The sequence below is a fragment of the Zonotrichia albicollis genome, chromosome 3 (genome assembly GCF_047830755.1).
Source record: "Zonotrichia albicollis isolate bZonAlb1 chromosome 3, bZonAlb1.hap1, whole genome shotgun sequence".
NCBI classification, from domain to species: Eukaryota; Metazoa; Chordata; class Aves; order Passeriformes; family Passerellidae; genus Zonotrichia; species Zonotrichia albicollis.
In genome coordinates, this window is record NC_133821.1 from 47,102,293 (window position 1) to 47,115,647 (window position 13,355).

Here is a 13,355-nt window from a genome sequence, read left to right on the forward strand (position 1 = left end):
ATATCTAATATTGCTGTTTGCAAACATTTCAGAAATAGGAGCTGAAGGTTCTTACAATTCTGGCATATCATCAAGATTTCTTTTCAAAAGTGTTTATTTGGTTAGGTGGCATTTTGAGTTTCTTACTCATTTTAAAAATAAAAATAAATGAGCACTTTAAGAATTTTTTTAAAGTGTCAGCATTTTCCAGCTTTGAATTTAATTTACAGGACAGATTTTTGACATTTCCTGGTTTTTAAATTTAGCTTACTAAGTTGTAACAAACTCAATAATTTTAAATATTTAATCTTTAAATCTTAATGTTTATATATTTGAAGAGAACGTGGGGAAGTTTTGAAAACCTTTCTTTTGCAGGGGAAAATTTTGAGAGCATAAGTAAATTTAGAGAACATGAATACTTGAGGTGTACATTTATAAAAGCTATATAACTGAAATTGGTCTTTGCTCTTAAATAGCAGTGAAGAAGATTACTATAGCCAAATTATACTGTATTTTTACTTAAGAAATGGTTGTTGTAAAGTCACACAAGAATAACTGGTATCTAAAGAAAGGTCAATGTATGTTCCTCATTTATTGAAATATTTTATTGTAACTTTCAGCTTAATGTTGTATCTCAGTAAAACAGTGATAGTAATGTGAAACATATATTGAATAAAATGGGCATAAATTTTATTTTAGACATAGCAGAGAACTTGCTCTTTTTTATTAATGAATCCAATTGATTTAGGAGTAAGTGATTTCTGAAATTAAATTGTAAGCCTAATTTAGGATCTGTAATTAAGTCTGCATTTTTTAAAACTCTGGTAAAGGTCAGTTGTCAAAACAACCTGCTAGTTTAGAGCTTGTCAGTGAAAGATGCCATTTATTTCACATACAGCTTAGATTGCCATCTTGTTCATGATTCTAGTTTAAATAGTATTGTGGTGTAAAATCTAATAGATGTGTTGCCGAATTGATTTGATTACAATAGGTTTATTTCTCAGGATTTATTATTGAAAGAACTTCTGAACAATTTTGTCAAAGAATGAGACACGTGAAGGAAATGTAGTAGCTAATGCATTTTTAATTTCTCTGCTTTTTCTAGATGTATTTTAAATCAGGTTCCCTAAGGTTCACTGTAGTTTATTGTAAATATGTATGATCCTAAAAGTTTGCAGTCTCAGGGAAGTTGTGCAGGTGTATAATTTTAATGCCAACTACTGTTGCACTTTCACTCATTTGATGTAAATAAAAACAATACACAAGCAAACAAAACCCAACAAAGAAGAAAAAAAACCAACAGTCAATAAAACCCAAACCTGCCCCACACCCATCCCCATATATAAACACCTTCCCTTTCATCCTTCCCTCAACAGGGAAGAATTTCTTCCCTCAACAGGGAAGAAATCTGTATGTGAATCGAGAAATCTTGAAAAACCTTAGTAATAAAACCTGCAGGCTCTTAACTCTTTCTGCCCACAGACCCTGCCTTTCTTATATTCTTAATCCAATGGTTGCAATAGCATTACTAATGTGTATTTCATTGTAATCTTGAATTCAGTCATTTGCTTTGCTCAGATGATGTTTGATCATGTCACAGAAGTTTTCTGCACTACTTGTCCTGTAATCTAATACAGGTAAGAAGTAATGCAATAAAACAATACATTAGCTCATTTTTCTGTTTTCCTTTTCAGTATTGGATGGTTAAGATTATTACACCACTGCCTCACTCACATAAGTGATTTGGAAGGAATGATGGCCAGTGCTGCAGCACCCACTGCTAATCTGTTGCAGACATGTGCTGCTTTACTCATGTCCCCTTACTGTGGGATGCATTCTCCCAACATTGAGGCTGTGCTTGTGAAAATTGGGCTTCAGTCCACCAGAATTGGCCTAAAATTGATTGACATTCTTCTAAGGAACTGCTCAGCATCAGGGAGTGATCCTGCAGGTGAGTGCAGTGTATTTCTTTTCAGTTGCTGCTTAAAAACATTGCTTGTATAAAAGTACAAATACAGTGTATTTACATGTTGCTTTCTGAGCCTGGGTGGCTCATTGTGCTTTGTTGGGCTTCTAAGTATCACAGTCTTCATATGTGGGTAGTCCTGCCAGGATAAAGCAGTGCTCCCAGGGTTGTTTGGTTTTTCATAATTAGATGGATGTTTTGAAGACAGCGTAGGATGCACGGTGTATCCTAAATGCCTCTTACTTTAGACACTGTGTGCAGATGTTTTAAAATAAAGAGTACTGCCACAAATGCTGCTAAGGAAAACGAATGCAGCAGAATTTGGGCAGCAGTAGTCTGTAAAACAGTATGAATTTTGAACACCTGAGTATTCTGAATATTTTCAACATTGAAAATATTTATGTGTAGAGGTACATAATGAAGATATAATTACATTCTATGTCCCATAGTGAAGTATTGCAGAAGCTATTCTGTTAGTGAACTGGGGGTTTTATAGTTATGGTTTCATACCATTTTGCTGTTTTGTAGTTTCTAAATGAAAGAAAACAAATTCAGTTTTTCCTGTTTTGAGGTTGCTACCAGAAAACACTTTTTAAAATGGCTTCCATTACTTCCTTTGCTATGAGTTAGTGCTTCAGCATAGACTGCTCTGTTTTGCTGAAATGTTATTAGATAGGAGTGGCAGAGCAGAGGATAAACACAGTGAGGAGAGGCTGAATAGGAAATAATCTGTGGAAATCTTCAACTGTAATCCCATTGATGGAAATTGGAGTTAAATAAGCTTTCATTTTGAAAAAAGTGTTTGCTTCTGTAAACAAGAGGTTTGACAACTGTATTGGAATTAGTCATGTCTTTTTGGAATATGTTGAAGAATACCCTACTATAAGTTCTGTATCTGATAGATGTTGTAATGGCTTTTCATTTCATAGTAAAGATGAACATTGGACATACAAAATGTGCAGTTTTGAAACAGTGATGTGTATAGGAATTTCATCCTTATGTTAATGGGGAAACTTAATTTAATGTTACTATTGCAATTCTGTTATAATGTCATTAGTACACTTAAAAAATATGTATGTAAGTACTTCTGTTATTTCCCCTCCCCTTTTTTTTTTGAATGCGGCAAGATCTGAATAGCCCTTTACTGTTTGGAAGATTAAATGGTCTCTCTTCTGACTCCACAATAGACATTCTTTATCAGCTTGGAACAACTCAAGACCCTGGAACAAAAGATAGGTAATGCTATTTGGGTTGACATATGGAAGCATATTCAGAAAATAACCTGCTAAACAGTGGCTTGATATTAGTTCACAAAACCAAACATTTCTGGAATCTCATTGTTAGGAGGTAGCATGGAAGTGCAGAAATCTGAATAAGCTCTCCCGGTTTTCTGTTCTAGCTCTTTTCATCCTTTTCAGGGAATGCTCTCTTTGTCCCTCTATTTCTGCTCTTATAAATGTGATAAAACTTTGAGAGAAAAGTCAGTTGAAAAACAAATAGTCAGAACTTAAATACCTGCTATATTTTCTTCTTCTGTCAAAGGCTCACATTTGGCTGTCCAAGATAAGTTTTTTTATTAAATTTTGCCCTGATCTGAGTCTTGAGAAAAAAGAGCTTGAGCTCACTCTCAAGCTTTACATCAAAGAAAGATATAAACATGTAAATTGGATTACAGAAAAACCAGCAAGCTGATTTGACTCTGTTTCTTTGCTCGTTTATAATATGCAGCATCATCTTGTCTTCCAGAATTCAAGCACTGCTGAAATGGGTCAGTGATTCTGCAAGAGTTGCAGCTATGAAAAAAAGTGGCCGGGTCAGCTACATCTGTCCCAACAGCTCAACCAGAGAGTATGGGCTGCTGATGCCATCCCCTTCCCACCTGCATTGTGTGGCAGCAATTCTGTGGCATAGTTACGAATTGCTTGTTGAATACGATTTGCCTGCGTTGCTGGACAGGGAGCTCTTTGAGTAAGTAAAGCAAAGTTTAGCACCACGTTATTTTTATAATTAAATTGTTTTGTTCACGGATATAACACAACTTGAAGGGCACTTATTGTGAAATAGTAGTGGAAAGTGAAGCTAATTGATAGAATGGATACCTAAACAAACAAATGGATACCTATCCAAACAGATAGTTTTGTAGTTCTAAACTCAAAGCTGCACTTGACATATTCCAGGTATAATTGTGTTTAAAGATCCAAAAATCTGAAATGAGACAGGAAATCCATGTGTATACTTGCATATATGTGAAAGGTAAACTGGTTCATGGTTTCGTTCATGAGGTTTTTTAATGGACTATTCTTGCTGAAATTGTTTGCAGTAATTTTCACAGCTTTCATTTCTGTTCTGGTTAGCCGGACTTGAAAGAAATGAATGCACAAAATCTGGAGTGAATCTTAAACTGTAAACTTGCTTCATTTTGATGCATTCTAAAGAGAAGTTCACTCTAAACACCAAATGTATACTCTTAGTGACTCCCAAAATGAAAATATAGGTTATAGTATATGCAATTTATGTTGTTTAAATGGAAGAGATAGTTGAACAAAACAGAAAAGCCACATAACACTTTTTTCACGTTTTATAGAAAAATGGCTTTTAGTTAAGGTATCTAGCATTAGTCAGGCATCTTTGATTTGTGCTGTTAAATGAAGTTAATTAAAGGGATCTTTGCACATGGTTTTGTTGTTGGTTTTAGGACACCTTCATATTTTTCCACAACCAGTCTCCTTTAAGCATAGTCAAACATGAAAGCATTGTCAAGTGTGTAAGTTATGGTTACAAGTACAAGCATGTGAAACTCTTACATGACTTGAAACAAGACAATTTCCAAAGACTCTTCAGTGATACAGTGATGGAAATAAATTTTAATTCAAAATGAGCTTATTCATCATGGCAATCTGTTTAAGGATTTTACATTGCAGGTCAATTAGTCCTTTTAGCAATACACTTTAACAGAAATACATTTTAACATTTGAAAAGGAAAAGCTCTAATAAAAATGGACTTTCCAAAATGGACAGCCCAATTAGATTTATATAAAATCTATATATAAAAGTTGGTTTCACAGCTGAGTTGCTGTCTTTTGGAGGAAAGTGTCTTGTTTTCATTACAGGGAGAAATGATAGTTTGTACCTAGTTTGAGTATGCAAGTTATAGTATGACCCTGTTCCCCCACCTCCTGTCAGATATAAAACTATCACTCATATAGGCCACCATCTGGAGCAAGTTATAAAATATATTCTTTAATAAATATAAAAGCTTTTTTGTCAGAGTTATATGGGCAAATATTTTTTCTGATAAAAGTAACTTTTCATGTGTATTCTTCATTTTTTTGGTATTGCAACTTTTGAAATATTGTAATGGATTCTAGCTATAGCTCCAAGTTTCTCCTTCATGTGATAAATCACTTTGTTCTTGGAAATATTTTCCAATCATCCCCTTTTTCTGTTTCAGTATTTTTGCTTTGGCCAATGGATGCTAATCCCATAGTTATTTTTAAATATGTATTTAGAAAAAAACCTTATTTTTCATAGAGCATGAACTCATGTGGAAGATTTTAGCATTTGGATTGTGTTAGTATATATTTGGAGAAGAGTTAAATGTAGCTTTACTACATGTGGACTTTTGGAAATTGTGGCTGTCTTCCCAGAGTTATAGATCATTTAGCCCCTGAGATGAGTTTTTGTTGTGGAGGGGTTTTATCAATCTTTGACTGTGATAAATCCAACTTTTGGTTAGACCCAGAGAATTCCTTGAGTTCCTAGAGTGCCCTTAGACTAAACACAGAATAACACTTCCATCCAGAAGAAGGGAAAACAATCCTTGCCTTCAAATGGGAATGCAAGATACAATAATACATCCAAATTTATCTTAAAAACCTAGCATTGAATGGCATGAAGTGCATGTTCACTTCTGTGTGTAAATGTTAAGATAATGTAACATCTGTGGTGTCAAGGTACTGTGAATGCAGTTTGGAGAACTGGTTTTGTTTTAAAGTACTTCACATATTCTGGACAAGTCTGTGTGAGGAAATTATCATTTTACTTTACAATTCCCCTTTCTGAAATTTAAGCTGGATAACTGGAGCTAAATTAGCTTCTGCACTCAAATGGCTTGGATTAGCATTCAAGCAGATAGTACTTGGATGTGATGCCAAAGGTAGGTAGGACTTTAGAATAGCTGAGGAATAATTCTGTTGTTAATTTGTGTCCTAAATTTAGGTCAAGTAAGGAGAACAAGGGTGTGTTGTCCAACCAACAAGGTTGTTGCTGCTTTCATTTCTTTTGCAGCATCTTTAAGAAAATCCCTAATAAGGGAAATTTTCAAAAATTTTGGAACATGTTAAACTACTTTCAGTTCTTACAAGGAATTGAGACCTTCATGTAAATGACCTTTGTACACACACATAGGGTCATGTGTGTGACCCTAACAGCTGCAGCTTGGAGAACTGACAGCACGAAGAGGTTGCAGTTGGTTGAAAGTGGATGAGATGTATGACAACTGTTGAAAGACTGAAATCTGGTTTTTGTGTGCAGCTGGATTGTATCTATTTAAAATACAGTATGGTGAAAAATATTTAAGCATACAGTTGAGAAATGTTTTTGTGGGTAATCAGCATCCTGCTGATATTGTGATCTAAAAGAAGCTTCCAAGTTCAGCATGGAGTGTTTCACATTAGCTTCTGTAATAGTAAATCATAAAAGTGCAAAAATGGTGTATGAACTAATGGTAGAAAAGGGAAAATAACTGGCAGACTATGTATTGATACAATTTTCTGTCTTCTCCAGGTCACTGTTTAACTGGTCCATGTCTCTTCCTTGCAACATGGTTTTGAAGAAAGCTGTTGATAGCTTGCTTTGTTCCATGTGCCACATCCACCCAAATTATTTTTCCTTACTGATGGGATGGATGGGTATCACTCCTCCTCCAATGCAGTGTCAGCACAGACTGTCTATGACTGATGACAGCAAAAAGCAGGACCTTAGCTCATCTTTGACAGATGACTCTAAAAATGCACAAGCCCCTCTTGCACTAACAGAGTCTCACCTGGCTACTCTTGCTGCCTCATCTCAGTCTCCCGAAGCTATCAAGCAGTTACTGGACTCAGGTTTGCCTTCACTGCTTGTAAGAAGTCTTGCTAGTTTTTGCTTTAACCATACTTCCAGCTCTGACTGCAGTGCACAATCAATGGATATCAGCCAGGACAGGCTCAGGAGGCACCATGTTCCACAGCACTTTAATAAAATGCCCATCACGGCAGACCTGGTTGCTCCTGTTCTCAGGTTTCTGACAGAAGTTGGCAACAGCCACATGATGAAGGATTGGTTGGGGGGCTCTGAGGTCAATCCATTGTGGACAGCACTTTTATTCCTGTTGTGCCATTCTGGTGCTACCTCTGGAGGACACAATATGACGGCACAGCAGAGCAGTGCAAGGTCCAGCTCTCTTTCTTCAACTGTGACCACAGGATTGACCACTCAGCAGCGGACAGCAATTGAAAATGCAACAGTTGCTTTCTTCCTCCAGTGCATCTCTTGCCATCCTAATAACCAGAGACTTATGGCACAGGTGAGAGAGAAAAATAATGTTTTAATGCTTTGAAAACTTTCTGTGTTTTTACCTTTCTTTATAATAACTTGGGGTTTTGTAAACTGTCATTGACTGGCAAAATTTATATTAAAATTGTTAGCTTGTTGATTTGAGTCTGAAACATAAAAAATGTTTTGGCATGGTTGTGCAGTCCTTTGTATAGATTTCTCTTCCTCTTGGTTTAGAGAAATAAACTTTTGACTGAACTCCAAAAGACTGTTTAAGTGGATAGGGCTAAACTTTTGTGAAATGGAATTTGAACAGCAAGCTTCACACATATTTTGTATTAGTAACCTAAGGAGATTTCCTGGGAAGTTTGCTTGTGCAACCTGTGTCCAAGGAAATACAGGATATTGCAGAATATGGCTTTGCATTTGGCGTTCTAGAGCAGATTCAGCAATCTTTGTCACATTCATTAACCTTGCAGACCTAGCTGAATGCAAGTATAATGAAAAAATGCTTTTTCAGCATTAAAAATAATGATACTCTAGGAAGAAGTAGACTTCAGTAAAAAATTGAGTCAGTTCTTTGTTAATGGATGGGAATAATAATGCATTATGCCATGGGAAATGTTCACTTTAGGGATTCAAAAGCTGGTTTTAGGACTACTTTATTTTCATTTCTTTTATCTTTTTGAGAAATCTATATGTTTACAATTACTTTGCTGGAGTCAGTGTTTTAAACTTTTACATTAAGGGCTTTATTTGCTACTGGTGTTTTCTTCAGTGGTGCTCATTTCTGAGCTGGTGTGGTAACTGGAAGTGGATCTCAGGCACTGCCTACTTTGCCTGTGCAGAGCTATATTTTAAAGACCTAAATGTAGAAATATTTTAAACCTGATATAATTTTGCCTTCTCAGGTTCTCTGTGAATTGTTCCAGTCCTCTCCTCAGCGTGGGAACCTCCCAACCTCTGGAAATATTTCAGGATTTATTAGGAGGCTTTTTTTGCAGCTGATGCTAGAGGATGAGAAAGTGACTTTGTTTCTTCAGTCCCCTTGTCCAGTAAGAATTTTTGATACCATATGGTAAACGTGGGATAAATTTAGCCTGTGAATCTTAAGTCTGAGTATATTCAACTTTGTTTGACATGTTAGCAACTTTTTTCTGCTGTACACATGATGGAATTTTGGAAAGGAAAGTGCTGTTGAATTTTAACTCATCATTTTAGAAGGAAATTCAAGGCACTGTGCCACAATAACACAAAATATTTGTTGGAAATGTACTTCTGAAGGATCTGACAACTGAAATTGATCTTACAAAAGGCTTTTTAATAGTACCCTTACACACTAGCAATAAATACAATATCTGTTCAGTAGTCCTTAGCAGTATCATTAAGGCTCAGTCATAGTCAGAATTGGCTGACATGCTTCAGCAGTTAGCCAAAATGCCATGAATAGAGTGACAAATATGTGAATTAATTTATAAAGCAGATGTATGCTTTATGGTTCCACATGCTTCACTGGAACAGAATTACAATTGATGTCTGAAGTGCTCTCCATTGAAGGCTGTGACTAAAAAAATAGAGCAAAACCAGAAGTTTCTTTAAAAAGTCTGATAGTCCCAGATAAAGATACTCCAGAAAAAAAGTGTTTGCTGCTTTGGTTTTTGCATCTCAGAAATAAAACACTGCAGGAGATAACATGAGAGGGAAACTGGATCAGATAGCATAAAATGGAAAAGGAGGCACAAATACAGTTTTAGCACAAACATTTAAATGTTTTAAATTGGCTGAATAATTGTTAACAAGTTGATTGATAATGTCAAGGCAACATAAGTTACCAGATTTGTGTTATTTTACATACAACAGATTTTTACAGAAGCTATTATTAGATATGTAAAAGCAGAAAACATGTCTTGAAGTTGTCATAGTTCAGTTTCTTTTAATAAAACACTGGGAAATTGTGTTCTTAGTGAGATGATTGTTCCTATAACATGCAAATAGAAACCTTAAAAATAAAGTGGATGTACAGGATATACTTCTAGAATATCCAACAATGTAACCTTTCAAAGATTGATTCCTTATTTTTTTTCTTAAAAGTTCTTACCAAAACTGTTTTTCAGAAGCTCAGTTCTGGTTGTCAGGAAATAAATCTTTTTAAATTGCATTGCACAACAATTAATTGGTCCTGTGAGTTCATATGCAGAAACAGGTTATCAGGGCTGTCTAAAATACATTATGGTAAAATATTTGCAATGTTTTGACTAATAGTGACTTAGTTACCTGTCATAATAACAAAAAGTAGATATTAAGTCTTGAATAAACTTGCTCCTCAAGTGAGAGCAACAGAAAAACATCATCTTTCTCTACTCTAAGTATGTTGTTATTTTTTAATATTTAGTTTCAAAGTTAAGTTTTTGTTTCCTAAATAATGGCAAGTCTTAGGCATGTGGTTTTTCTCTCATATTACAACTATGTAAAATGATAGGGTTTTTTAAAGCAGAGATGATATCCTACTGTTTCTGGTCCTAAAAATATTGTAGGCTTTCAAAAAAAATTATTTGGAGTTAAAAAGCTAAACATGTCCTAATTTGATGTATTTTTACTGTTTACCTCTGAAGTTGAAGGATATATTAGTTTTCTTTTTTAGCATACTAAGGATTTAGCTTTATCTAGCTGATGTGGCTTTATAAGAACATAGTGATTTAACTTATTTCTCAGTCTTAATGTCATAATTAATGTTGACTGTTTTTTTCCTTTCAGCTCTACAAAGGTAGAATTAATGCTACTAGTCATGTAATTCAACATCCAATGTACGGAGCTGGACACAAATTTCGTACTCTTCACTTGCCTGTCTCAACAACTCTAGCAGAGGTTCTTGATCGTGTGTCAGGCAAGTTTGCAATAGTTCATGGGGTTTTTTTGCTTCTTTTTTAAATGCAGTTTAAAAAAAACTTACATTGTTTGTCTGACCATACAAATCATACTGCAAATATCAGTATTTAAAACACACTGTCTTTTATCCTTTCGTTAAATTTCCCCAAATTTTGTCAGTTAATAGCCTGGAACTTAGTGGTACATCCCAAGGTGGAGATGTATGTCCTGTGAAAAGGACCTTGATAAGGGCTCCATCTAATTTCTGTGGTTATACATTTGTCTGCTCTATAAATATTTGCATTTGCTTACTAAATGAAAAATTAAAAGTATCATTTACTTTTAGATATTAATTTTAAAATTATGCTCAGTGAGAGGATAATGTTATGGCATTAATTTATTTACTTGTTTTTTTAAATTTCAGTACTTTCAGTTATACTATTTGAATATACACTGAGAGATGAATCTGTCACAGACCATAATATGGATTTTGACACCTAAATGGTAGACATCTTAATCTTAAAATGAATCCCACCTTTAATTTTAGTGGTTATTTAATACTTCAGGAAACAGAACTATATGTTGAAGATTATGGGGAATATTTTTTTAAAATTTAGTTAACAAGTAGAATTCATACTGAAGATGTCATCTCCATGCCAGAGCTCTCTAGGTAAAACCAGGCAAAATGCAAGTTGATTCTCCTCTAGTAATAAATAGAATAAAAGTTGTTTGGACATGTTAAATGAAAAATCAGTTTATACATGTCTAGTTTTAAAAAAAAATAAACAAATCCAGGACTTCCTCTTTACTCTTAAAATGTGTTTCTCAATAATACCAAAGGAAAGTCAAAGATTGTTAGAGCAATTATGTTTTTGTCAAATAGGAGATGATGTGCACTGAAGGGTGTGCTCTTAGTTGCCTGTTCATCTGACTAGATATGTATGCTCCTAGATGTAGGTTTACTTGATTGTGGAACTCTTGTTGAGTTTACTTCTTTGGAACTCAGGGTAGATCAACTTTTTATTTATGAGACAGGTTTTCATGGAGTTAAAAGCAACTATTGCTTTTTTATATTTATGGAAAATTTTTACACTTACAAATTTGTTGGGGCAATAAACGTTACCTAACAAGCTGATAGGAGTACTAAAATATTATTTGGCAGAATACTAGAAAGGACAAGATGTGTTTTAGGATTTTAATAGAAAAATATCCATTCCTAGTTAAATGCTTGAATCTTATTTATCAAGGAATAGTTCACTATTTCTGATAGAATTCTGTATTTATTTACTGTCCAGAGAGTCATGTGTGAAATGTGACTCAGGTTTTTCTGACCACAAACTGCACAAGGATCTCATTACTGTAATGGGTGGGATGGTCACGTCGCACGAGGTAGGGGTCAGTTGCTGAGCAGTGACATAAACTGTCCTGAGCAGCTGCCTTAGTGGTGCCTTGTTGTCAGCTTGGTAGCCAGTGCTAATGAGGTCTGGAGAGGAGAATGTGATGATGTGGTAGACTGTCATGTCTGAAATTGAAAATGGTGCTGACTTGGTAGGGCACCATAATTCAGGGTTTGCTGCTGCATTGTTATGCCTTGGCTTTGTGGTTCTTGTATGGCATTCTAGGAGGTCCATGGTCAGGACAGAGTAAAGAAGGCTGGACTATAAGAGGAGCAAGCTGTGTGTTTAGGATGAGAGAGAGAGAGAGAAGGGGTGGACTGGGGTAGAAAATACAGAAAAGGCTGTCACCACTATAGCAATAGAAGTCATGAAGATCCTGTTCAGAATCTGTCCATTGGGTTAACTTCTTTTTCTTTACTAGTGTTAATTTCTCAATTTAACCATTTCATACTTTCTGCATGAATAAGTCACAAGACCCATATTCAATGTGTACTTTTTTCCCAGCTTTAAAAAAAAAGAGGGAGAGAAAGGGGTCATGAAATCATTGATAGATCTGCTGCTTGCATCCCTTCACCACAGGAAGAAAATGTGCAGTACACAGTAGATAGGATTGCCTGCATGAGTACCAGTTGTTTTGTAGTTCATGCACCTTAGACTTGAGTTACTGCTGGAGTCAGAAAAACTGAACAACAAATCTGGATTTCATCTGAGTAGTTAAAATACCATTGCTTAACCTTCTTTAATAATTGTATTAATGACCTTTAAATTCCTCAGCAGCAAGTGGACATTGAGTCCGTGGGATAAAACTAGAACAACTCAGAAATTTAATAATAATAATAGTAGTAGTAATAATAATAATGAAAGTTTTTTAAAAGCCAAAACCATACACAGTCTCAAAGATAATTTGTATGTGTGTATATATGTATACACGCACGTTTGTATGTATACACACAGATCTATGCAGAGAGAGTGTATGTGTGTGCATGTTGAGTCCTAAGTGGCAGTAGTTTCACACTGTGTATCTCTTTTTAGTCTCCAGTGCTAATACAGACATAACTAATGTTTTCAGGCACAAACCATAATATATTTCCAGGCAGCCAAATCCCATCCCTTTCAGCACTCACCCACTGGTGACACACAGTTAAAGGTAGCTGCATGTTACTTCTAGGTCTTGAGTCTGGTTGTACCTTAAAGCTGCTGTGGCTATCTGGAAACGAACTCGGAAGCAATTAGAGAATTACTTAGCCTTTTTGGTGCCAGTGTTGTACTACACAGGGTATGAAATTGTCCATTGTCACCAATCATCAGTGATTTAATAAGTTAGATTAGATTTAATAATGTACTGATAGTTGTGATCTGTGCTAGTGATTGAACCAAAATGGTCGAACTGCAGTAATCCAATGTTCTCTTAAACAGCTCAAGATTTGGTTGTGTAATGTACTTCAGGCATCTTCCAGTTTTCTCTTCCAAAGGAAGAGAATTTGCCAGTTTTGAAATTGGATCAGTATGTAACAAGAAATATCCAGACCCAAATACAAGATCATGTTTAAATAAGTCTGCAGCCATCCTTGAAAAAAAAAAGTTTGAATATTTCTTTTTTTGTTGGATTTTTT

The 13,355-nt window shown here is 35.1% G+C and overlaps 1 protein-coding gene across 5 annotated transcripts in view; it reads left to right on the top strand.

The window, feature by feature from the left end:
* BIRC6 (baculoviral IAP repeat containing 6) overlaps window positions 1-13,355 on the top strand; it is a 176,032-nt gene that overhangs the window by 91,496 nt on the left and 71,181 nt on the right. For 4 of the 5 annotated variants that reach the window (XM_014266655.3, XM_074537313.1, XM_014266656.3 and 1 more), the window contains exons 52-57: window positions 1,674-1,930; window positions 3,073-3,181; window positions 3,692-3,913; window positions 6,731-7,511; window positions 8,392-8,535; window positions 10,235-10,364. In XM_014266655.3, the coding sequence (XP_014122130.2) occupies window positions 1,674-1,930; window positions 3,073-3,181; window positions 3,692-3,913; window positions 6,731-7,511; window positions 8,392-8,535; window positions 10,235-10,364 (1,643 nt within the window). The remainder of the gene's footprint in view (window positions 1-1,673; window positions 1,931-3,072; window positions 3,182-3,691; window positions 3,914-6,730; window positions 7,512-8,391; window positions 8,536-10,234; window positions 10,365-13,355) is intronic. The other variant, XM_014266657.3, reaches the window with a different exon arrangement.